This window comes from Schistocerca piceifrons, chromosome 1 (assembly GCF_021461385.2).
Source record: "Schistocerca piceifrons isolate TAMUIC-IGC-003096 chromosome 1, iqSchPice1.1, whole genome shotgun sequence".
NCBI classification, from domain to species: domain Eukaryota; kingdom Metazoa; phylum Arthropoda; class Insecta; order Orthoptera; family Acrididae; genus Schistocerca; species Schistocerca piceifrons.
The window spans coordinates 1,120,041,054-1,120,068,142 of NC_060138.1; the positions used below are offsets into that span (position 1 = coordinate 1,120,041,054).

The following is a 27,089-nucleotide window of genomic DNA, read 5'->3' on the forward strand; positions in this document are numbered from 1 at the left end:
AAAATTCACAATAGTAATGTTAGGTTTCTGGGCTGTTGCAGATTCTTGTACGTTTCACCCAGGGCCACCTTTCTTCCACGACGCCTATAAAGGTTGGTCATGCTGTAATAAAAAATGCACGGACTTCACCGAATTTCTGAACATTAAAGTGAGTGAGCTGTTGTTATTCCTGTGAGCATTCTGTTTATGAGTGGAAAATTCCATCAAGAAATTATTGTTATTACAGTGTGTTTTCTGCACTATATGGTAGCATTATCTATTATATGCACAGAACATTTCCTTAATGAGTAAGTGTTACACCTACCACCACAAACTCCTGTCCTGTGTCAACCCGTACATCTGAGAGTAGTACACAACGCCCTCAATTATTTATTGAATATATTCAATCTGTGTGTTCCCTTACAGTTTTTACTCTATACAGTACTCCCAAATATGATGTAACATGTATCATTTTTTCCACCTTGACAATGTTTTCTGTATGTACCTCTGCTGACTGATTCTGTAGAGCACCTTCTCATTTCTTCTCAGTCCACTTAATTTTCAATATCATCCTGTACCATCCCATCTCACACACATAGATTTATTACTTTTCTGGTTTTCACTTAGAGATTTACATCTGTACTGTTTACAGAAATTTCGTCCTCATATTAGGGCCTGTGTTTGGTACTAGTAGCCTTCTTTTTGCCCAGAACGCCCTCGTTGCCAGGCTAGTCTTGCTTTTTATGTCCGTCCTTGCTTCATCTGTCGTGTGTTGCATTGCTTTTATGGTAACAGAGTTTCCTTCACTTCATATATTCTTTGTCACCAATTTTGATAAGTTTATCGTTAATATCAGTTCTACTACTACTCATTATTTTTGTCTTCTTTCGGTTTACTCTATATCCATAGTATGGGCTCATTAGACACTTCATTACATTCAACAAGCCCTGCAATTTTTCCTCACTTTCACAGAGGATTAGCAATGCCATCAGTGATTCTTATCAAGCTTAAAGTTCAATTACAGTGTGAGCATAGACACGCCAACACTGTAATTGTGCGCCTTTACCTATTTATAGCTCTTCATCCTGACTTTTAATCCCTCTTTTGAACAATTGTTTTATCTGCACCATTGTTTCTTCGTGGGGGCAGCAGTCCATTCTTGGTCTTCCATACATAGAGTAACTGATTGGCCTATTCTAAGTCTAGGGTACTGATACCTCAGAAGTTAATTCCCATAGTGCTCAGAGCCATTTGAACCATTTGACTATAGCATGAACCAATGTTGCTTGTAATTTTTCTACAACTACATTTCTCAATAACACAGTGTAGTCTGTTTTACCAAATATATTTTGTGTTTGACTAATTCTTGCATTAAATACAATCTATAAGCAGTATAAATTATTTTTAATATACTGTACAAAGGCGACCTCCATCTCTTTCCATTTCCCTGAAGACTCTTATTTGTTGTAGGATTTATGACACAAAGTGTGAATGCATCAATGAATGTCACATTGAAAACGAAGTTGTTATTGATTTACAAATTTCAAGTTCCTTTGTAATAGACTATGAAACTCTGTTATGAATTCTAGACAGATTCATGTAGTCGTTATAGAATTATTTTTACTTCTAGTATTGTCATTGTGAAGTTCATGTTTCACCCTAAACCCACACTTCTTATTGTTCAGGAATGCCATTGTGTAATAAATGTATTTGTATGTAAGTTGAATGAATTCCAAGGCAGTTAAGTGGCTTTTGTAGGATGTATGCTTATCAACTTTCAGTGCTGTGTTCGTACTGCATGCTCCTTTAGAATAAATACTTTTTCAAATTCACCTACATTGCTCAAGATCATTGCAATAGAGCAGTATTAAGAGAATGCATGATAGCAGTTCAATCTGTAGTACAATAAAGTTAGAACTGTGAGTTCCATTGTACTCATTCCATGGTCTACATTTTTAAACCATTTGGTTTGCATTCAAGAGTAGGGTCAACCGAAATTTGGCGATTTCATCTGTCTGCTTTGTCCCAGACATAACTGTGTAGTGTTGTGTGAAGTCATGGTGGCATGATGTTTTTGAGTCAGGTCATGTTTGTAGTGATTATGTTCAGAAATTATTTGTTAGCTATGTTACTTAGTGAGTTATTTGATGTTCTGTGTTGAGTATGTGTTACTGGAAAAGCTTATGTTGGTTTTCTAGCGAGTTACTTTGATTTTGCATATTGTGGCTGATGAATTTGTGTTTGTATTTGGAATTGCTAGTGCTGTACGTTTCTTGCATCTACATCTACACTCCACAAGCTTCCTTGCAGTATGTGGTAGAGTGTACTTCGTGTGGTACCACTGTCACCCCCGCCCCCCCCCCCCCCCCCTTTCCCTTCCCTTTTCCTGTTCCAGTCACAAATGTTTATGGGGAGAAGGATTGCTGAAAAGCTTGTGTGTGGGCTTCACTGTCTCTTATTTTATTCTAATTGTGTTTTTGTAAGATATGTTGACTCTTCTAAGAACTTATGCTCATGGAACTTTAACCATAAACCACACCATGATGCAGAATGCCTCTCTTGCAACATCTGCCACTGGAGTTGGTTGATCGTCTCTGTACACTTTCATTCTTACTAAATGAACCTGTGACTAAACATGCTGATCTTCTCACAAACTTCTCTTTTTCCTCTAATTATGGTCAGAAATTAAAGACATAATCCGTATCACTTTAGGCAAGGGGGTTACCTTCATAGTAGTCTCGGATGTTATTGAATTTAGCATATGTTAAAATTCAGGAGTAAATAATAAACTCGTATATTTTTCTTTTCTCCGAAAAGATTCGTGCCATGAGATACAGGCCTCCAAAGATGGAACTGTGAACACCATTTTGAAGATGCGAATTTCGGAAATTTTTTGAAATGCTGTGTATCTGTAACAGTTCTAGATAATGTTGTTAAGAGTTTTTTATTTGAAAGATAATTGCTTTATGATTGCAACGGTGTCCTCCCTTTGGACATATCTGTCAAAGTTCTTTTACTATCACCTTCTGAATCTTTTCAGATTTTTTTTTATTTTATATATATATGTATATTTTTTTTTTTCAAAGATGCCGATCCAGAAAAGTTAGATTTTTTTCTGTTGATTAGTACCATGTAGTACTATACTCTCTGTAAAGGAGAGCTTCCACTTTTAAGTTGGACAAGTATTATATTTTAAAAAATACTTTTATTTTTACTTTCAAGGGTAATGTATGTCTTCACTGAAGTTGTTCCTTACTAATTTCTTTGTTACAATGTTTATTTCTATTATCTTTATTGCAGTTATTTCTTATCACTTCCTTTGTTGCAGTTATTTCTTACATTTTGTTGCAGTTACTTTGTCGTGGTTGTTCATTGCAGGTTTCTGTATTGTAGTTGTTCAGTGCTAATTTGTTTACTGAAGAGGCTTCTAAGAAATTTGTTACCATTCAGTGAGTTCTGTGTTTTTGTGAGGAATTTGCCAGATGACACAGTTGCAGTGTGTTTCTCATTGAAAGACTCTGTTTCAGAGTGACAAGTTATTGCGTTCAAAATGCTTTGACAGAATAACAACAATTATAGTATCTGAACAAGGTGAAACCTCCAGTTATCTGAACAAGGTGAAACCTCCAATGGAGCAGATGATGCAGATTTTGCATCAATAGAGGAAGAATTAAATACGCTGAATCTGTCAACTACAGAGGTAGGTGTTAGTCCTGTTAAGAATCGGTGGTCAAGACAGCAGAACTGACCACTCTCTTCAAAGCAGAAGTCCCATCTTCAGACGCAAATGGACCAAAGCTCTCCTGCATCTCTTGTCTGGAATTTTTCACTAACACCAATTCAGCTGTTGAATATTGTGCATCCTACAGTGTGAAGGTGCAAGTTTTAACTATTATTCCAGAGACATTTTTAAAGAAAACAATTTTGAACCACGTTCCATCAGTATCAAAGTACATGGTAGGCAAATCAAGAGATGTGGGGTCTGTAAAGGGAGGTCTTTAGAAGACCAGATCCCTATTATTGTCATCCTGTAGGAGCAGCTCAAGTTCGAATCGTGGAGTCATTTTATCTGGAAGATAAATGGGACTGTTCTCGCCAGAGTGCCAACAAAAGAGACAGTATAACTGTAAACAGTTGAAGGTCAAAAAGTTGTGAAAATGGAGAAGTACATGACTCGCAGTATTAAAGAAACAGTTCCAGTTATCTTCTAGATTTTGAAACAGAGTCTTCATATAAGAACAACTTGTTCCCAACATGCACAAAGTCTGTTTTTTTGTTTGTCTTATATATCACTCTTTTAAGGCTATGCAAACAGTCAGCACACTTCACTCTCCTGTGGCCCCAGCCAGAAAACATTTCAAACAGTCCTTTTCACAAAACACACTGCAACTATGTCAACTGGCAAATCCCCTCGTGAAAACACAGAACTCACTGAATGGTCTCAGATTTCTTAGAAGCCTCTTCAGTAAACAAATTAGCACTGAACAACTACGATACAGAAACCTGCAATGAACAACCACGACAAAGAAATTGACAAGAAACTACAACAAAGTGCAAGAAATATCTGCAACAATGAAAGTGAAAAGAAAGAACTGCAACAAAGAAAGTGATAAGAAATAACTGCAACAAAGACAATAGAAATAAGCATTGTAACAAAGAAATTAGTAAGAAACAACTTCAGTGAAGACATACATTAACCTTGGGGAAAAAAAAAAAAAATTAAGATAAAACCTATCCGACTTAAAAGTGGAAGCTCTCCTTTTCAGGGAAGTAGAACTGTATGGTACTAATCAACAGAAAAAAAATCAAAATTTTATGGATTGGCATTTTTGAAAAAGGAAATTTTGTCCATAAATTATTATAAAAGTTCAGAATGCTATAGTAAAAGAACTTTGACAGATAAGTCCAAATGGAGGATTTCTTTGTAATCATAAAGCAGTTATCTTTCAAATAAAAATATAAAATCAATAAAATATGTAGAACAGTTCCACAGATACAGCATTTAAATGTTTCCAAAACTCAACATCTTCAAAATTGTGTTCGCAGTGTCATCTTTGGAGGCCTGTATCCCGGGGGCAGGAACTTTTTTGGAGAAAACAAAAAAAATATGTGTTTCTTACTTACTCCTGAATTTTAACATATTCTAAATTCAATAACATCCAAGACTATGAAGGTAACCCCCCCTGCCTGAAGTCATATGGATCATGCTTACAGGAATTTGGACTGATTGTGGGCAGTTTTGTTTTGTTTCTAATTGTTTGTGGATATCAAAATTGGGTGGTGGTGCAAGTTTTTATCAATTTTAGGGTTTTTCATGTTTATGTTTGTTAATTGCATTGGATTGCAATTGATAGATATTGTGGATATTGGTTTACCATTGTTGGTTGGCTTACATATTTGATTAGTTATGTGAATGAGCTTTGGTTTGTTGTACTGTGGACACTATTTTAGATAGAATAAGTGGAGGTTTGGATAATGGATTTGACGATTTATGTGTATTGGTTTTTCGTGATGCAGCTTTGTTTTGACTGCCTAATAGGGAAAGTGAAATGTGGGGTATTTGGTTTTTGTAATTGTGTGGGAGTTCATGGTATTCAGGGCTTCATATGAGTTAAATATAGGTCAAGTGAAATTTGTGGCTCTGGGTTTCCATGTTGTTTACTGGTGTAATGAGTGACAACATGGTCACCAAATTGTATCACTGCTGTGTCTGTAACCTTGAAGACACTGTGGGTGAAAGCAGATTACTGGAATCACAACTTTCAGTTTTGTCCAAGAGTCATGTCAGAAATTTGCTTTTACGAAGGAACATTATACAATAGAGAATTACCGAATGAGGATGTGCAGCTGTTGGACACTGACCCTCATATTTGGGAGGGACGGAGGTGTACTGTCTGGGCACCCCGACTTGGGTTTTCTGTGGTAAGGCAAATGCTGGTATGGTTTCTTAATCGAGCCTTGGCCGACCACTTGTCCTATCCCCATAGGCTACCTGTCCCTATTCTCTTAAAGGATTTTTTGTATGCTGTGTGATATATTTTGCCCTATTGATTGACATTGTATTGTCTTGACAAACCCCATGTCATTGGGAGATGATACTTGGATGGATAAAGGTAAATAAATAAATAAGTAAATAAATATAAAAAATTACATTAATGATAAATAATATAACACTAAAATGATGTTTCTATTGATCATTATATCTACATAGAGGGAATGTACCAAGTGTTATTCAGCCCACATTACCAATTTGCCTTGCATGAAATCGTCGATTGAATAACAGCACTTCTGTATCTGTGTGTGTAAATTTTGTTTTCGGGGGATTTAACTTCATATGCATTAACTTATTTGATTGTAAACATGTGTTCCCTTGTACTGAGGAATCTGGGCAAACAGTTTGAGCCCATGGGTAGGAAGCAGGAATTTTTCTTTGTTTCATATGTCATAGGTATGAATAAAATGATTTTCCTCAAATAATTATTGCATTGAGTCAAAAGAACATCATTGACTATAATAATAGGGATGAGAGAATACAGTACACATATTCAGAATGATGTCCTTTTCTGTTACTTTAGTATCCACCCCATGTTAACCAAGTTTCTGCAAAAAAGAATACTGCGCCTAATATTAGATCCAAAGCAGAGCTAGTTGCACTATGCTATACTGTTGAGAGTGGATGAATGTGCGTGCATGTGCATGTTTTTTGCGTAGTCAGTTTCTTCTGTTTCTCAGTTGTTGTGAATGATCTTGATCTGGTTACATTTGAGCTGATTATGAAATGCATCATGTGAATTTCATATGTATTCATATTTGACCCATTTAACTGAAACAAAGTATCTGAGCGTCTGAGATTACTGATGACTGATTCAGGAACCCTGATTTTCAACAAATTATTGTGTGTAAACGAAATGGGTGGGAAGCTGGTAAATCATTCACTTACAGTTGGGTCTAGTATAGAGCCTTAATGTTCAGCTTCAGATAATTTTTTCCAGTAAGGTTAATTTTGCCCAATGAAAGAACAATTAATTTTTGTTTTTTTGTCCCATGAGTCAGATTTAACTCAGTTGTAAGGTACAGAGAGAGATTTTTTGGATGACTTTTCCTTATGCTAGAGCCATTTCAGTTTGTTATCTATGGTGTGGCTAGGAGTTTCACACTTAGGACTTCATGCTTCATCCAATGCATGCCCAATGATCTCTACTTCTGGTACCTGTAACTCAGTTTTATTTGTCTGGAATTGCATGAAAGGAGTCTTTAATCAATTGTAATCCTGTAACATTATCTACAGACTGTGTAACTAGCCAAAGTTTTTTATGCCTGAATACCCCGTTCCTTTCTGTGCCACAATGAGGCTGAGTGAAAGGTAGTGAAAATCATTTCTCCTTCTTGTGCTGAATTCAAACAATTACTTACGCACCAACATCCATCATGCCCATGGCTTTGCCACTATCAGACACCACCTCTCCCCCAGTGTCCTTCTGGTTCAGAAACCCACAACCTTGATCATTTAAGAGTTTTATGAACTATCATCACAACTACAGCTCCTTTGAGGGAAGGTATACAAACAAATCTGCGGAACAGCCATGGATACCCACATGATACCATCCCATGCCAATTCGTTTATAGGCCACCTAGAGGAAGCCTTTGTAGTCTCACTAAACCCCAAACCCCCTTGTCTGGTTAAGGCTCATTGCTGATGTCTTAATGATCTGGGCTAATGGCCAAGATGGGCTAACCTCATTCCTCCACAATCTCAACACCTTCTCTCCCATCCGCTTCACCTGGTGCTTATCCACCCAACATGCTACCTTCCTGGATGTTGACATCCACATCTCTGTTGGCTCCATCAGCATCTCTGTCCATATTAAATCTTGATGACAAACAGTACCTGCCTTTTTGGCAGCTGTCACCCCCTTCTGCGCAAAAATATTGCTCCCTTATAGCTTGCCCATCTGTGGAAGGCACGTCAGCAGTAGCAAGAATTTCCTTGTCCAGTATGTTAAAAAATCTCGCAAAGAGCATCACAGGCAGGCAGTACCCCCCCCCCCCCCCCCCCCCCCCCCCCCCCGCCCGTCCCCCCTGTGGGTTCGTGGGTTAGATGAAGCCTGAGGTATTCCTTCCTGTCGTAAGGGAAGTCTCTCAGTGATGGTCCCCTGTAGGGTTTGACCTCCATCTTCTAAATTTTCCCGAAGAGCGAGCCAATTGGGGAAGGGTGCCTTACATGGTGCATAGTGTCCATCGTGCATTGAGATATTTAGCTCACTTTCTCGTTGTTGCATTGCAGTCCCGCTCATTCTCCATCTCTTTGGTGAGGACACCTTCCTGCGTGCGTTTTCCACCATGCACTACGCACTTTAGATTCTGCGCCGGCGAAGACCATGGACTTGTTTGCACATTGTATCCTGCATGGTAGCCAGTCCGTTGTGGTGGGGCCGCCATGTACTACACAGGGATCACTCTGCTGATGCCTGTGCCATTAACTTCCCACGTGTGCCAAGGGGTAGATGCCCTCCCCTTGGGACATCGGGACTCCCGGCAAAGGCCATCCTACCAGGTGGCCTTTAGTGCGTCTGGGTGGCGCCCGTGGAGACGGCCCTTGGTCAGAGTGGGTGGCATCAAGGTGGATGACACCTATTGAAGCATAGCACATCATCTCTTGCTGGTCATCAAAACACCAGCAGTCTCTAAGCGTTCACAGGCTCAATTCAACGCACAGAAGTGCGAACCCAAGTCATTACCCTCCCTGGCCGCACCACGGGAGCAACGCCAGGCTAAGGATGGCAGCAAATCTTATTCTCTCCGGTACCTAGTATGCACGCGAGCTGATGGGGATTTTTGTCCATGAACCTTCAGTTCTTTGTAGAGCATTTAGAGGTCAAGTTTGGGGAGGTGGAGGGCTTGTCCAAAATGCAGTCTGGGTCAGTCTTGATAAAAACAGCCTCCTCTGCCCAGTCACGGGCATTACTCGCTTGTGACAAGCTGGGGGATGTTTCTGTTACTATCACGCCCCATAAGAGCATAAATTTGGTCCAGGGTATTATCTTCTTTTACAGTCCGTTAACGAGCTGTGCGACATCTTAGAGCGATGAGGTGTCCATTTCGTCCCGCGCATCCACCAGGGTCTGAGGGATAATCAGGTTGCCACTGGAGCCTTCGTCTTGGCTTATGAGGATGGACACATTACCTGAGAAGGTGAAGGTGATGGTCGACCGCTATGATGTCAAGCCATATATCCCTCCCCAATGCGGTGCTTTAAGTGCTGGAAGTTCGGCCATATGTCTTCCGCTGTACTTCCAGCCTCATATGTTTAGATTGTGGTCGTCCACCCCATCCCAATACTCCATGTGCCCCGCCTCCCATCTGTGTCAAACTGCAGAGAGTACCATTCCCCTTGCTCGCCCGGACTGTAGAATTCTACAGATGGAAAGGAAAATAATGGAATATGAGACCCTGGACAGCCTGACTTACACTGAAGCTAAAAGGAAATTTGAAAGGCTTCATCCATGCGCATGACATCTTACGCCACCGCTATAACTACTGTTACAGCCCATCTGTTGCACAATTCCAGTCAGCCTCTCAGAGCTGTAAGACTACACCTGCCCCCTTGATGGTGGGGGGGGGGGGGGGGCACTTCCTTTCCTGTTGCTCCCGCACCACCTACTTCAGGAGCAGCACACCCACAACCATCGGGGACGTCAGTCCCACATCTAAGGCGGAGAGGCGTAAGTCTTCTTTGGCTCATCTCGCTAGGAAGGGGTCTCTTGGGTCCACTCCCTTCCAGGTTCCTACCAGTGCAAAGTGGACACCCCACCAGTGGCTGATGCAGCCACAGGTAGCTGGTTGTAGGGCTTCACGGTCCTCCTCAGTCCTGGAGACTGAATCAAAGAAGCCCTCCCAGCTAGAGAAACTCAAGGAACAGTGCAAGAAATCGAATAAGAAGACCCCCAAGAACAAGGAAATTGCAGTGGCACCCACACCATCGCTACCTACAAGCTCTGCGTCTGAGGATGAGGTCTGGTGTCCGCTGAGGACCTAGATCACGCCAGACCCTCAGACACAATGGATAAAGACTACTCAGGCAAAAAGTCGGTGGCAGCAGGTGACCCTGAGATGTAAACTGCCTCATTGAATGTTCCATGCCTTCCCAGTCTCATGATGACAACATACTCCAGTGGAATTGCCAGCGTCTTTTTTCCACTGCCTGGCTGAGTTACGGTAACTGTTAAGCTTTATACCTGCTTTCTGCATTGCCCTCAAGGAATCCTGGTTTCCGGAAATGAGGACCCCTGCCCTCCACGGCTATAAGGGATATTACAGAAACCGTAGCGACTGTAATCAAGTGTCAGGTGAAGTTGCGTTTATGTCCTAAATTCAGTCTGTAGTGATACGATGCCCTTTCAAACCCTCTTGAAGTTGTCGCTGTTAGGATAAGGACGATGCGAAAAATAACTGCAATGTATATCTTCCTCCAGATAGCACAGTACCTGAGAACGCATTGACTGCACTGATTGCTCAACTCCTAAACCCTTCTACTTTCAGGGGATTTAATGCTCATAACCCCTTGTGTTGTGGCACCATGCTTACTGGCCCAGGCAGAGTGATGAAACTTTACTGTCTCAGTTCGACCTCTGCCTCTTAAACCACTGGGCCCGCCACAAACTTCAGTGTGGGCTATGGCAGTTACTCGGCCATTGATTTATCACTTTGCAGCCCAGGACTTCTCCCATCTGTCCACTGGAGAGCACATGACGACCTGTGTGGTAGTGACCATTTCCCCATCTTCCTGTCACTGCCCCGGCATCAGGCCACGGATACCTGCCCAGACGGGCGTTAAACAAGGCGGACTGGGAAACTTTCACTTCTTTTGCCACCGTTGAATCTCCCCCACATGGTAACATCGATGTGACGGTTGGGCAATGACTACAACAATCATTTCTGCCTCACCCTCTCTGTATGCAGAAGACTTCTGCATTTCGTACTGCTCCACCAGTACTGGTGTTACTTAGCGGCACCTACAGGGAGCCAGCCACAAGCGCAGTTGTGGGCTCTATCCCATGGCTTCCAGTGTTCAGCTGTCAAGACGTGTTGCATGTATGTCTGTCAGTGTTGTACGGTTCATCCGGAACCAGCAATTCACCTTAATGACAATCCACTAACTATTGTGGAGACATATTGATTCTTAGGTCTGTTTTTTGACAGTTGTTTGACGTAGCTTCCTTCTTCAGCTTAAGCGGAAGAGCTGGCAGCACCTCAGTGCCCTCTGCTGCCTGAGCAACATCAACTGGGGTGCAGATTGCTCCATGCTGCTGCTGCTCTATAGAACCCTTGTTCAATCCTGCCTTGACAATGGAAGTGTGATTTATGATTTGCGGCGCCCTCAGCATTGCGATTGCTCGACCCCCTGGAGTTCGCCTAGCGACAGGAGCTTTTAGGTCGAGTCCTGATGACCCAGCGTACTGGTGGAGTCCCTCCATTGAGATCAGATGTGCACAACTGCTCACCGGTTATGTTGCACGCATTCATAGCTCTCCTGAACGTCCTATTTACCGTCTTCTTTTCCCAACCACGGCGGTTCACCTCCTGCAAAGACGGCCCAAGTCAGGCTAATGAATGCTAACGATTTGTGGTGCGATCACTTCTGTCTGAACTGGAGTTATTGCTTTCACCACCTCTTCTCGAGGTCCATACACGTACACCTCCATGGTGTAGTTGTAAGCCTGAAGCTTCACCTGGGCCTTTTGTGTGGCCCTAAGGACCCCGTTAACCCTGCGGCTCTCCACTGTCACTTCCTCTCGATTCTTGAAGTGTTCCGGTGCTCTGAACGTGGTTACACCAAAGGCTTAATGGCTGATGGTCACGTTGGATTCGCCATGTTCATGGCAGCCTTATTGAACAGCATTCCTTACCCGATGGCTGCAGTGTATTGACTGCAGAGCTGGTGGCCCTATCTTGTGCACTTGAGTACATCCGTTCATGCTCTGGCGAGTTGTTCCTTCTCCTCTGTACTGACTTCCCTGAGCAAGTTACAAGTTATCGACCAGTGGTACCACTCGCCATCCTTTGGTAGCGACCATCCAGGAGTCCATCTATGCCGTGGAACGTTCCAGTTGTTCCGTAGTGTTTGTCTGGACCCCAGGACACGTCGACATCCCAGGCAATGAACTTTCTGACAGGCAGGCCAAACAGGGCTACGCAGAAACCGCTTCTGGAGATAGGCCTCTCTGAAACTGACCTGCGTTCCTCTTACACTGCAAGGTTCCTCGGCTTTGGGAGGTGGAGTGGTATAACAGTACGCACAATAAACTGCGTGTCATTAAGGAGACTTTGAATGTGTGGAAGTCTTCCTGCAGGCTTCTCGCAGGGAATCAGTTGTCCTTTGTCGACTCTGCTCAGACATGGTTTCCTCCTCTGTTGTGAGGGACCCACCTCAGTGTTGCTGTGGCTCCCAAATGACGGTCGTCCACGTCTTGCTGGACTGCCCAGCTTTAGGCCGCTCTGCGGTGAGCTTTTAACTTTCCCAGCACCCTACCTTTGATTGTGGGGTTCAATGCTTCAACAGCGGCTTCAGTTTTACGTTTTATTCATGAGGGTGGTTTTTATCATTTGATCTGAGTTTTAGCACATGTCCTTTGCCTGTCTGTGTCCTCCACCCTAGTGCTTTTAGAGTGGAAGTTTTAATGTGTTGCAGAGTGGCTGGCTTCTCCTTTTATTCCTCGTTGGTGGCCAAACCACTGTAATCTGCTTTCTTTGTTTTACTCTTTTCTAATTGTTTTTGGATATCTGTGTTGTTTCCTTGTCATCTTTTGTTCGTTTTAGTGTTTGTTGCCCCCCCCCCCCTCTCTCTCTCTCTCTCTCTCTCTCTCTCTCTCTCTCTCTCTCTCTCTCTCTCTCGGTATTGTGCTGTACGTGTCTTTTGTTTTATTCTATCCCTTGTGGACATGTTTTATAGGAACAAGGGACCGATGACCCACATAGTTTCGTCCCCCCCCCCCCCCCCTTAAACCAACCGGCCCCCCCTCTTAAACCAACCAACCAACAACCAACCCCCCCCCCCCCCCCCTCCCAATTTAGTTGACAAACAGATTTTCAGTGCCATATGTTCACACATCCCTTATCCCTCCCTCCATCCCCAAGAATCACCTGCAAATCAACACTCCTCGCATCACTGAGTGTCACCCCAGATTGGAGTAACTGAACCATATCCTTTTCCAGGGCTCTGACTATACATCATGATGCCTGGAAATGAGGGACATGCTACCCAAGGTCCTGCCCAGCTCTCTAAAGTGGTATTTCATTGCCTATCCAACCTGTACCTCATCCTGGCACATCCCTGTGCCACTTGTGCTCCCAACCCCTTGCCATTGTACTCCACTTCTGTGAAAGGCCTCATAATATCCCACCAGAAGTAGAGCCACCTATGAAAGCAGCACTGTGATGGAATCGCTTCACAGCATTTGACATGGGCATGATCACCTACCAGCTGGTCCACCAGAATGAGTGGCCACCATCAAACTGTAACCAAGAACCAAGTTGACTATCCCAAATTGCTGCAGAACACACGTGCTCGAGTTCAATGGCTGCCTTAAAACCCGTGCTATGTGGATCCCTCCCTCTTGCAAACAGCTTTCCTGAGGTTTGCAGATCCTTTGATCCTGTAAGTCTCCTGACCTCAATCTCCACTACCCAACTCTACACCATCCACCCAACAGTTTCCCCTTTCTTCGTCCTGTCACCCCCCCTCCCACCCCACACCTGCATGTCATGTTCATTGTGTATGACACATCACTGGTTCTAGTAAATGTGTCACATATCTAGCCTGCACACCTGCTACCTTCCTCCGGGCCATAATATACACACCCCAACCCCTCCTGTGGTTTCTCGCCCCTCTGTCCCTCAAACCACCTCACCTGGACCACAACCCCCACCCCAGTCCACCTGCTTTTAGCATTGTGTGTCCACGCCAGCACAATGAGGTGTGTTTGTGTGTATTTAAGTTTACTAAAATAGAACCTTGAAGGACAAGGTAAGGCATAATTAATCTTTTTCAGGATGTCTCAGACTAGTATTTTAAGCTGTGACAGAATGGGGTCAAGTTATTTGAATTTGATGTTTAAAGTTGGTGATTTTTATTTTTTTAGTATAGAATGTGACCAATTTCAGACCACTTAGAACCTAAGACTGTGATCAATCTTTTTCTTCTTATTTTTGCAGAAGTACTTAATGCATTGGCTAATGGCTTGCCTCTGTTCATTTGACGTCACTCTCCTATATTGTGGTTGCTGGATAGGAAATTTTGCAGTGCTGATCACTAGCCCTTAAATATTCCCTGTCCTGCGTGGTGTATTCCAAAGCATTATTTTAATTTGGAAATGAAATTGGTGGTTATTTGCACATGACAAAATTTTCCCTAGTATTTCTTACTTGTAAAACATATATAAATGGAAAATATCATTAGTGTTTTTAAATATAATTTTATTTTTAGTGTGATATAATAGGACAATAAAACATACATTTTTTGATTACATTAAAAGGTATTTTTGTATACAGAACAACAATTAAATTTTGCAAATTAGTAATAAAAGTACTAAAGATTTATAAAAACACAAATACAGAAATGTAATCACAACATACCACAGAAAACTTGTCTTTTGAAACTATTGTTCCACTGTGTGTTTGTCGTATTAGCAGATATCTAGGAGGGGTGACAGTTACAAAGTCATTACAGTGTGCAGATGTGTATTTTATGCAGTGTAGGTCTATACAGCTTTTAATTCTCCTACAACAAATTTATGTTCAATAATCAGGGTTTCACTTTTGTGGTATGGCCCAAAACCTTTCTGGCCACCCAAAATCTCTAACCCACTGCCTGCTCAGGTTCATTGATGACATCTACTTGATCCGAATCCTGGGCTAAAAACGTTCGACCCTCATTCTATCACAGCCTCAAAGTCTTCCCTCCTATTCATTTTGTGTGCTCCTCCACAGCTCGTCATTCTAAATGTTTACCTCCAACTCTCTCATCCTCTGTGTGAATCTCTATTGATATCAAGCCCAGTATCTATCAACAATGCCTGCATTATGGTAGTTGCCATCCCTTCCAAATTTACAGTCCCTCCCTTATAGACTGACAGTCTGAGGATGATACACTTGTAGTGACGAGCAATCCCATGTCCAGTGTGCTGAAGATCAGTTGAGGTCTCCTCATACAGTTATTACATCTCAAATGTGAATATCCGTGCCATCCCATCATAGTCCATTGTCCACCCCACATTGGAACAGCTTAACTGTGTCTTCGGCCAGGATTTCGACTACTTATTGTGTAGTGCCTGTTCAGTAGTGGTAAATGTGTGCGAAGATCTAGGTTGTGACACCTTGGAGGGATTTGTCACTTTTCATGTCGAGATCATTTAGAGAAAAGGTGGAGTACAACTGATTCAAAATGTGCTTGCAGCTCGGCTATCTCTTCCTGTTATTTCTCAGCTGAATTGGATCCAAACTCAAAAGTATCCTGTAACCGTGAACATTAGTATCAGATCACAAATGAGAAAAGGTGTTTCAGTTGCAGCGAGATTGAAGATTGTTTAGTAAAATACTGTGAATTGGTTTCAAGTCAGTATCTTGCTACAGGATTTAAAAAAAAAAAAAAAAATAATCTTCCCAATATGAGAATAGCCAAGTATCCACAATTTTGGACTGCAAATGGCCCTATCAACCAATACACAGAAAAATTAATATATGAATTACAGAAGTAAATAATAGGATGAGTTCATCCAGCCTTTTGAGAAAAATAAATGTAGTAGTTAGAGGAAACCAATCAAGATGAGATATACACACCATCAATGAGCCATGAGAGAGGTTTCTATATCTAATTTCTACATCTACATCCATACTCTGCAAACCGCCACAAGGTGCATGGCAAAGAATACATCCCATTGAACCAGTTATTAGGGTTTCTTCTCATTCCATTCATGTATGGAGTGCAGGAAGAATGATTGATTGAATGTGTCTATGCATGTTGTAATTATTTTGATCTTCTCCTCTGTACCCTGTGTGAGTGATACATAGGGTTAGAGTCATTGTTTACATCTCTCTCCGATAGTCTGCAATTTCAGATCCTTCAGCATCACAGTAACATACTCCCACAGGCCAAACAGACAACGCAGTGGCTAGCACACTGGACTCGCATTCGGGAGGACAGTGGTTCAATCCCGCGTCCGGCCATCCTGATTTAGGTTTTCTGTGATTTTGCTAAATCCCTCCAGGCAAATGCCGGGATGGTTCCTTTGAAAGGCCATGGTCGACTTCCTTCCCTAATCCGATGAGACTGATGACCTCGCTGTTTGGTCTCATCCCTCAAACAACCAACCAACCAAACAAACATGTGACCTTTCATGCTGTCCTTTTCTGTATACTTTCAATATCCCCCGTTATACCTATTCGGTATGGATCCCACACATTGAGCTATATCCTAGAATGGGTTGCACGAGTGATTTTTAAACAATGTTCTTTGTAGACTGATTGCACTTCACCAGTATTCTACCAATAAACTGTAGTGTACCACCTGCTTTATCCACGACCCAGCCTATGTGGTAATAGACAAGGGAACAAGAACACGTGTGTCACTTACCGTCACCTGCAGATTTGTAACCGAGCATGTATCATAGCTGCAATCACAATCCTGGTGTGTAGAATTGGAAAATACAATCAGATTCTATGAGCTCATTTACTGAACACCTCTGGTGACATGTCCAGAACATATACATACTAGAATGGCTGCTGATTTGCATGTGCCAGTCTTCTGGTAAACAGTACAGCTGATTGCAACCAGTAGCTGCATCAGAGTGGGTTTCCATAGCAGACATCTCCTGGGTTTTAAAACTTGAGGATGGCACCTGGAAAAAGTGCTCCTATTCTGTCAAACTCACTAAAGAGATAACAGTGTCCCTTCTGCAGTGGTCAGTTGAACAGCAAGGGCAACCACTGAAGCTTTCATATTGATCATATTGAAGAGGCTCCAAATGGACCCTCAAGAAAAACGGCGTCTCCGTCTACCAGGCCATTACCGTGAACAGAGTTCGAATGTGATGACTAAGATCTATCATTTCAAAAGATTTACAATCTTGAGATTACGTCTGCATCCACATCTACATACATACTCCTCATGCCATGTTGTGGTTCATGACGGAGAGTATCCTGTACTGCTTCTAGTCATTTCCTTTCCTGTTTCACTCGCAGGTTAAGTGTGGCAAAAACGACTATCTATATGCTTCCATATGAGCCCTATTCTCTGTAGTCTTATCTTCATGGCCTCATGCAGAATGATGTATGTTGCCAGCAAGATAATCGTTCTACAGACAGCCTCAAAAGCCGATTCTCCGAATTTTCTCAATAGTGGCTCCTTGAAAAGAACATTGCCTTCCCTATAGTGCTCCTTGAAAAGAACATTGCCTTCCCTCCATGGATTCCCATTTGAGTTCCGAAAGCATCTCTGTAATATTTGTGTGTCATTCGAACCTACCGGTAATGAATATTGCAGCCCGTCTCGGAAGTGACATGGTGCGGATCCAAACCACTCGAGCAGTACTCAAGAATAGGTCACACTAGCATCCTATATGTGGTCTCCTTTACTGATGAACCACTTTTCTCAAAATTCTGCCAATGAACCAAAGTCAACAACTCACTTTCCTTGCTACAATCCTTACATGCCCATTCCATTTTACAGCGCTTTGCAACATTGTGCCTAGACATGTAATCAATATCACTGTCAAGCAGTGCACTACTAATGCTGTATTCGAACATTGTGGGTTTGTTTTTCCAACTCATGTGCATTAACTTACATTTTTCTTCATTTGGGATAGCTGTCATTCGTCTCAACAACTAGAAATTTTATCTAAGTGATCTTGTCTGCTGCGACAGTTACTCAATGCTGGCACCTCCCCATACATCACAGCATCATCAGCAAACAATTGCAGATTGCTGCCCATCCTGTCCACCAAATTATTTCTGCATATAGAAGATAACAACAATCCTATCACACTTCCCTGGACACTCCTGACGATACCCTTGTCTCTGATGAAGACTTCCATCAAGGACAACATACAGGGTTCTGTTATGTAAGACGTCTTCTAGCTACTCACATATCTGGGAAACTATTCCATATGCTTGTACCTATGTTAACAGTCAGCAGTGTGGCACCATGTCAAATGCTGTGGGAAATGTAGGAATATATAATCTGCCTGTTGCCATTCATCCATAGTTTTTGGGATAGCAAATGAGAAAAAGGCAAGCTGAGTTTCACACGGGCGATGCTTTCTAAAACTACTGATTTGTGGATGGAAGATTTTCTGTGTCAAGGAAATTTATTGTATTTGAACTGAGACTACATGAAAGGATTCTGCAGCAAATTGATGCTAAGGATGTTAGTCTGTAATTTTGTGGGTCCATTCTTTTGTCCTTCTTGTATATGGGAGTCACCTGCACATTTTTCCAGTTGTGTGGACTCTTGCACTAAGTGAAAGGTTTGACATAAATGTGAGCTAAGCAGGGGGCCGACGCTGTGTAGTACTCTTTGTAAAACCGAATTGGGATTCCATCAGGACCTGACATCTTATCCACTTTAAACTCTTTCAGTGTCATGCCAGGGATGCTTACTACTGTGTCCTCCACACGGGAGTCAATGCAGTGGTCAAATGATGTACGGTTGTACGATTCTCCTGCAGGAAATATTTCTTAAATGTGAAATTTAAAACTTCGGCTTTACTTTAGCCATCTTCTACTGCCGTACCAGACAGGTCAACGAATGACTGGATAGAAGCCTTAGATCAGTAATTTTATGAAGGACCAGAATTTTCTCAGATTCTTGGCAAGGTCTTTTGCTAAGATATGACAGTGGCAGCTGTTGTAAGCTTCACATGCCCATCGTTTTAAAGAGACATGAATTTCTATTAACTTTTGGCTAATGTCATTTGCATGTTCTCTTTTAAACGAGAGTGCAACAGCTTTTGCTTCCACAGCATTTTTTGAATTTCATTGTTAAAACAAGGTGGGACTTTTACATCTTTAACCCATGAACTCTGCTCATACTTCTCCAGATTTACTATCAGTTGAAACTCTGCCAATAATCATCTTATGCCCATCCTGGTGGAACTAAATGATGTCAATTCATGGTCTGTCTGATCGAAATATTCTCATAATTGATTTATTAACTTCGTTGCTATGATATCATGGTCACTAGTCCCTATCTCTATACTGACATGTCTGTAGCATCTGCAGTGAATCGGTTTGTGCTTGGCAGATTGAATTTGCCTCCAACTAGTACTGCATCAAAAAAATGATTGCTGGATTAATAAATTGCCATACCATATTAAGTGACTAAAACAAGTCTTGGAGTCAAAAGTACAGAACTCAGTAAATAAACTGTAGAAAGTCCCCACAGCCAAAGATAACACTGGATTTTTAGCAATTAATGGGTGTGAGGAATCACCTGTGAAGAGTCCAAGGGTCAGTTGATCCTACGAATACCAGATGTTGGCTTTGATCCATAACATGACGCTGTTTTGCCATGTGGCATGAACAGAGTTAAATCAGAAAGTAACAGTGTATTTTCCTTCCATATTATTCTTTGTTCAGAATCCATGAGCTTAAGTTCCTGCCTCCCCCCCCCCAACTCGTTGGGTCAGTCAGTTCAGACAGAGGAGGAAGGCTACAACATAAGCAGTTGTAAGAGGACAATGCCTAGTGAAGCACTGAGTTGTTCAGTCTAATCTTCGTATTGATGACAGCTTAATTTTTATTTTAAGAAAGCATTTGCAGTGGAAGGCAGTGTTTTGTTTCATAAACAATTGTTACGTTTTGTCTACTGAAATGTCAGTTGTTGCACAGTCAGTAATTTTATCAACCTTGTGTGTACCCTGTGAAACATATGCACCACGTCAACAACAAATGGTTATCACATTATTAAACTTTCAGATATTTTAAACATTTAATTGGCTGTCATCCAGCAACCGTAAGCTATTTAATTACAGGATGTATATGCAACCGAAATGGTTGTATGTATGTCCTGCTTTCAGATGACTGTATTTACTCCTTGCACTCAATAAACAGAATATTAAAATACAGAAAGATGTTAACAGAGACTGCATGATGAATGGAAAACTACTCAGTTTTTCTATTTGCCGGAACGTGAAAGATGTTAATTTGTTACAATTGGATGCTGTCTACCAAAATTGCTGTCAGGCAATGGAAAATCCATGATGAGATAATGACAATATCATGAAAAGTGTAGTTGCTGCTAACCTTATAGCAGAGGCACTGAATCGCAGATAGGTATGACAAAAAGACTGTCAAATGAAGCTTTTGACCAACAGGCCTTCATTATAATAGACAAATCACACACACCAGATGCACATACAAACACCAATGCAAATGCAACTCATACACACATGACCACAATCTCTGGCAGCTGAGCCAGACTGCGAGCAGCAGCAGATGTTGGGAAAGGCAATTGGATGGTGGTAAGGAGGAGGCTGGGGTGGGGAGGGGGAGGGATAGCAGGCTAGGGGTGGGTGGCAGTGAAGTGCTGTTACTGGGAGTGTGCAGGGATGACGTGGAGAGAGGGGTACGGCAGCTGGGTGCAATCGGGATTTAGACGGATGCTGGGGGAGAGATTGGGGTGGGGGGGGGGGGGGGGGGGCAGGGGAGGGGGGAGGACTAGCGGAAAAAGGAGAGAAGTAAAAAGACTGGGTGCATTGGTGGAATTGAAGACTGTGTATTGCTGGAATAGGAACAGGAAGGGGCTAAGTGGTTAAAGACAATGACTAACAAGGTTGAAGCCAGGAGCGTTACGGGAACGTAGGATATAATGCAGGGAGAGTTCCCACCTGCGTAATTCAGAAAAGCTGGTGTTGATGGGAAGGCTCCTGCTGGCACAGGCTTTGAAGCAGTAATTGAAATGAAGGTCTTGTTGGGCAGTGTGCTCAGCAACAGGGTGGTCCAGTTGTTTCTTGGCCACAATTTGTCGGTGGTCATTCATGTTGACAAACAGCTTGTTGATTGTCTTGTCTACATAGACTGCAGCACAGTGGTTGCAGCTTAGCTTGTAAATCATGTGACTGGTTTCACAGGTAGCACTGCCTTTGATGGAGTAGGTGATGTTTGTGACCGGACTGGAGTATAAAAGGTGGGAGGATGTATGGGACAGGTCTTGTGTCTAGGTCTGTTGTCGGATATGAGGCAAGTGTTGGGAGCAAGGGTTTGTAGCGATGGGCAAGGATATTGTGTACGTGTGGTGAGTGATAGAATACCAATGTGGGAGGGATGGGAAGCACAGTGAGTAGGACAGTCCTCATTTCAGTACATGACGAGTAGTAGTCGAAATCCTGGTGGAGAATGTGATGCAGTTGCCCCAGTAATGGGTGGTACTGAGCCAAGTGGGGAATGCTGCTCTATGGCTGGAGGGTGGGACTTTGTGAGGTGATGGGTGACTGGGGAGATAAGGCACAGGAGATCTTTTTTTTTTAGAAGGTTGGGTGGGTGATTACGATCTGTGAAGGCCTCAGTAAGACTCTTAGTGTATTTTCGAGAGGGACTGTTTGTGACTACAGATGCGATGGCCACAGGTGGTCAGGTAGTATGGAATGAATGGCGCCTGTTGAAGTCGAGGTATTGCTGGTGATTGGTTGGTGGTACTGGTGTAACCATCTTTGAGGTGGAGGTCAATGTTGAGGAATGTGGCTTGTTGGGTTGTAGAGGACCAGGTGAAGCAATGGGTAAGAAAGTATTGAGGTTGTTCAGGAATGTGTCCTCACCCTCAGTCCAGATCATGAAGATGTCATCAATGAAGAGAGGTCTGGGATTCTGGGGGGGGGGCTTAGGAAGGGTTCCTCTAGATGGCCCATGAATAGGATGGCGCCATGCGGGTGCCCACAACCCTGCCCTGGATTTGTTGGTAGGTAATGCTTCCCAGGAGAAGTAATTGAGGGTGAGAATATAGTTGGTCGGGGGGACTAGGAAGGAGGTTGTTGGTTTGAATCCTTCGGGCACTGGGGAAAGGTAGTGTTCAATTGCAACATGGCCATGGGCATTAGGGATGTTTATGTAAAGGAAGGTGGGATCAATAGTTACGAGCAGGGCACATGTGGTAAAGGAACAGGAACTGTGGAGAGTCTATGGAGGAAATGGGTGGTATCTTTTATATACGAGGGTAAGTTGCAGGTAATAGGCTGAAGGTGTTGGTGTACGAGAGCAGAGATTCCTTCAACGGGAACACAGTAACTAGCCACAATGGGGCATCCTGGTTGGTTGGATTTATGGACTGAAGGAAGCATGTAAAAAGTAGGAGTGTGGGGAGTGGTGTACTAAGGAGAGAGAGGGACTCTGGAAGAGGTTCTGGGTGGGCCTAAAGATTTGAGAAGAGACTGTAGATCCTGCTGCATATCTGGAATAGGGTCATTGTGGCACGGTTTGTAGGTGAAAGATCTGTCAGCTGGCGGAGCATTCAGGTTGTAAGACAACGTTGTGTCATAATGGGAAAAGCTGCTACAGCAGAAGATGAAGAAAAAGAATGAGGAGAAATTGTAATGCCATAGAATTAATCTCATTGTTGTTGTGTTATTTTCAACCCAAAGTGTGACAGGAATATTAAAAAATTGCACTGGTGTGCTAAATTTAAATGTCTGTGTTTTCTGTATCAGTGTTCAAGGATTTAATAACGTTATTTTTGAAAGACCTGTAATTCACAGTTCAGTTGAAAAGTAGTCGGGGCTGAGTGAAATGGCACTGTGGTAAAAGATTGGACTCGCATTCAGGAGGCAAGCTGTTTGAATTTGTGTCCTGTCATGCAATTTCGGGTTTTGTATGGTTTCCTAAATGGCTCAAAGCAGATGCTGGGATGCTTTGAGAATTACATAGTATATTTTTCTCCCCAAGTGAAACGTGTACTTTATGTGAATGGTGACAATATTTGGGACAAGAGAAATGAGTCAATTTACCAGCCACTAAGCAGATTATTTTTAGGGGCGGGGAGAAAGGGGACAGATGCTTGCAAATTAAAAACTGTGGAATGTTGTTTTTGTTTTTATTTTTAAAAATGCCCTATCAAATAGAAGAGGGGAAAAAAGGATTATAGGTCTAATATTTACAGATTTTATCAGTAAAGGAACCAGCAATAACACTAGCTCATTTGCCGAGATTCAACTCTCAGTGTTGCTACTGAACTATGTTTCGAATATCAGAAGTAGGATATTATTTCTGACTTCTTTCTTGCGTGTCTCCTGATCCAACATCTTCCTACAAATTTATGCATTATTTTTCCCTATTTCATTCATGACGCTTCCTGCTAGTGGATAAATCTCAAATCTCTGAAATATCTGCAACATGATGTTTGTAATAATCATCCTCTTTTTAAAAAAATCACTATGTGGTCTTTCTTCTGTTGCTCCTGTTCTAGTGGTTGGTAGCTGTGCGTTCCCCTTCCACCTCAAATGCTACTCTGTTTGTCTTATTTTTATTTTTCTACAACTATTTATTTAGCTTGTACCCTTGTGCTGTAGCAGTTATTGCAAAATTTGTGTGTTTATACTGAACTGTCTGTTACAGGGCTGCACAAGATCTTTCCATAACAATGTAAAACCTCCTGAACCTGAAAAGCCAATTGTAGACAAAAGCAAAGCTGATGAAGTAGTGGTATACAATGCTCCAAAAGCAGTCGCACCACCTGTCCTTGAAAGACCTTCTTTTGACACACCTTTGGTAAGACGCTGCTGGTTCTTTTTTTAAAAATTTTTTTTATTGGTTTCTCAGTTTTCGTGTACAGTATCTTATTTGCAGTGAAACAATTGCAAAACTTGTTGTATGGAAATACTTTTATTTCTCTTGTATAGGATGACAGTGACTAATTGCTGCCCATAAAACTGTATTGTAAGCCCTTCCATCTCTCTCTTTCTAATGGTGGCACATTGTTGAAATTTGTAAGCGTAGATTAGATTTGGTGCTGCTGTGATGTAAGTGTGACAAAGGACCAGACTGAGTTCCACTCAAAATATCTGACTGACCCTTATCACACTCGTTATTGCATGATGAACGCTCAGATAAGCTGGGGGCTATTTCTTCCCCATGGTCTTTCATAGTTTCGTATACACTGTGAAACACTATCTTGGATAAGACTTAGGCCAGTTTATTCGTACAGTCTTCAGGAAACAAGTCATGTCCACTTCAAGTATGAAAATGGAAAATAAAATATTATAAGGAAACCATTTAAAAATAATGAGCAATTTAAAAAAAAAAAAAAAAAAAAAAAAAAAAAAAAAAAAAAAAAAAAAACAGGAACTTACCTTGGTATTAATATAGTAGCAAGTTCTGGTAGAATGTAAATAAATTATTTAGATACTTATGTTCAATAGGCAGTGCAGATTGCATATTAAATGTGTATTGCTGAAGAACTTAATGCATGGAAAAGTTGAGAGGAGACATCTATCCAGCAGTGGATGTCAAATGAATGATGTGTCAGTGATGCCTGTTCGTGGAATTTGTTGTTACTATTACAAATCCAGCACACTTTCAAAGGAAAAATCATAAGCATGTGGAAATGAGAGTAATATTGACCACAACAATGATAACAGTAATCGTTCAGCTTAAAAAGAACGTTCTGCTGAGCTACATAATAGGGAAGAATGTGGAAGATGACTGCTATTCACTTGGAATAGTATGGAAAAACAACAGAAAATTCAAATCAGAATGGTTGGGTTACACATTTGAATCCTGCATATGTAGACAGATTTTTACCACTTCTCAATTAATTTCAGTGTTATACAATTTCTGTGATGCAATAAAGTAAGCCTAAAGTATTAATAGTGGAGGGAGTGAATGTAACTGCCATCAATATAGTTGATTTATTAATTGCGTGAGGGATACACAAACAAGGTTGAAAATGTTGCTGAGTTTTTGGATAGTGTCCTCCTTCAGAGGTTACTAATTTTGTTACTTTAGTTTTTATTAAAAAAGCATACACAAGCACAACTACATCATCTCAGTCAACTACATTGTCCCATCCTTGGGCTATGTTCGAGCTGGGCTTAAATATTGATGTATGAACAAATAACACTATTAAATATTTCTAAAATATTCCTGCATTGAATTGTAGGCCCTAACTAAGAGCAAAAATAGAAACTTGAGTTTGAAAATCTGCAGTTTTCCATAAAAAGTCTTACCTCCTACTGAAAATTAATGCTGCAAAGCGCTGCCCACATTATTTAATGATGTTTTAAGAATGTGCTTGCAACACAGAAATCTCTCCTCTGCATTGTCTTTATTGAATGATTGCTGAAGTTCCTGTTGTATGAATTCTGATTATAAGCAGATCTCGTAAATAATTAGATGACCATCAATATCAGAAACCAAGAAGACAGTTGGCTAAAAGGAGAGGAGAAGAATATTTTGAGGAGAGGAGAAGAATATTTTGGAGAGAGGAGAGAAATGAAACAGAGTGATGGTGGATGATGGAAAATGGAAAGGTTTATGTGGTAAACAGACCCAACCAGCTGTTGTTCCTGATGATCATGATGATGATGATGATGCTTAGCTGCTAGTTAGTAACTCTTCTATGCTTGAGTGGCTGTCTTTCGTCAGACCATTGCATATAGCTCTGTATGATTTTTTTAAAAAAAAAAAAAAAAAAAAAAAAAAAAAAAAAAAAAAAAAAAAAAAAAAACTTACTGCAAATGATTGTTGTTTTTATATCTTCCAATTTTATCAAATTATATTCTACTACATACTGGCACTCACAGTTGAAAACTTTTTCTCCAATAGGTCTTAATGGCACCACAAGTATCACCAGCTTTAGAACGGCAGGTTTGTTCGAAAGTAGTGACTGTAAATGATGAAGAAGTCGAGTCATCCGCAGGTGTGCCTATTGGGACTCCATGCCAGAATCATGGATGCAAAAAGGTAAGACTTCTAGCATAAGTTATGATGTTGTTGTTGTTGTTGTGGTCTTCACTCCTGAGACTGGTTTGACGCAGCTCTCCGTGCTAATCTATCCTGTGCAAGCTCCTTCATCTCCCAGTACCTACTGCAACCTACATCCTTATGAATCTGCTTAGTGTATTCATCTCTTGGTTTCCCTCTACAATTTTTACCCTCCACGCTGCCCTCCAATGCTAAATTTGTGATCTCTTGATGCCTCAGGACATGTCCTACCAACCGATCCCTTCTTCTAGTCAAGTTGTGCCACAAACTTCTCTTCTCCCCAATCCTATTCAATACCTCCTCATTAGTTACGTGATCTACCCATCTAATCTTGAGCATTCTTCTGTAGCACCACATTTCGAAAGCTTCTATTGTCTTCTTGTCTAAACTATTTATCGTCCATGTTTCACTTCCATACATGGCTACACTCCATACAAATACTTTCAGAAACGACTTCCTGACACTTAAATCTATACTCGATGTTAACAAATTTCTCTTCTTCAGAAACGCTTTCCTTCCCGTTGTCAGTCTACATTTTATATCCTCTCTACTTTGACAAACATCAGTTATTTTGCTCCCCAAATAGCAAAACTCCTTTACTACTTTAAGTGTCTCATTTCCTAATCTAATTCCGTCAGCATCACCCGACTTAATCCGACTACATTCCATTATCCTATGATTATCCTATGATAGTTTAGGTAATACTAATACTCACTAATAAACCTTTAAGTGACATTAAAAATAAACTTTGATTTTGCTGTCTGTTAGCAAATTGTGTTTGTGTGTGTGTACACTGAGTGACACAGAGGTGTGTCAACTACCATGAGGAGCCTCTTTCTGCACGCCACATGTATTCTGTTTCCCAATTAGTTTGCAAGAATATCACGTATGTGATCGATAAAACTGTCTACTTCTTAACGGGTGGTAAAGGTAAATTGACTTACATGTGTGCTGCAAACAGTAGATTTTTCTTCGAGCAGTTAGAGACTGACATCTGTAAGTACGGGGGTGGGGAGTCACATTTAAGGGCATGAAAATGACAGAATGAAATACATCTAACAATTACTCATATTTGGGAAAAACTGAAAACTCACGACACTGTTCTTGACACATACAAATATCTGTGGAATTGTTAACAGTAAATAGTT

General features: G+C 41.4%; 1 protein-coding gene across 2 annotated transcripts in view; it reads left to right on the forward strand.

Annotated features, from left to right (window-relative positions):
* The window catches only part of LOC124777639 (cysteine and histidine-rich domain-containing protein morgana), a 70,481-nt gene that overhangs the window by 924 nt on the left and 42,468 nt on the right, over positions 1–27,089 (forward strand). For both annotated transcript variants that reach the window (XM_047253126.1, XM_047253119.1), the window contains exons 2-4: positions 42–148; positions 23,575–23,727; positions 25,783–25,920. In XM_047253126.1, coding sequence (XP_047109082.1) covers positions 42–148; positions 23,575–23,727; positions 25,783–25,920 — 398 coding nt within the window. The remainder of the gene's footprint in view (positions 1–41; positions 149–23,574; positions 23,728–25,782; positions 25,921–27,089) is intronic.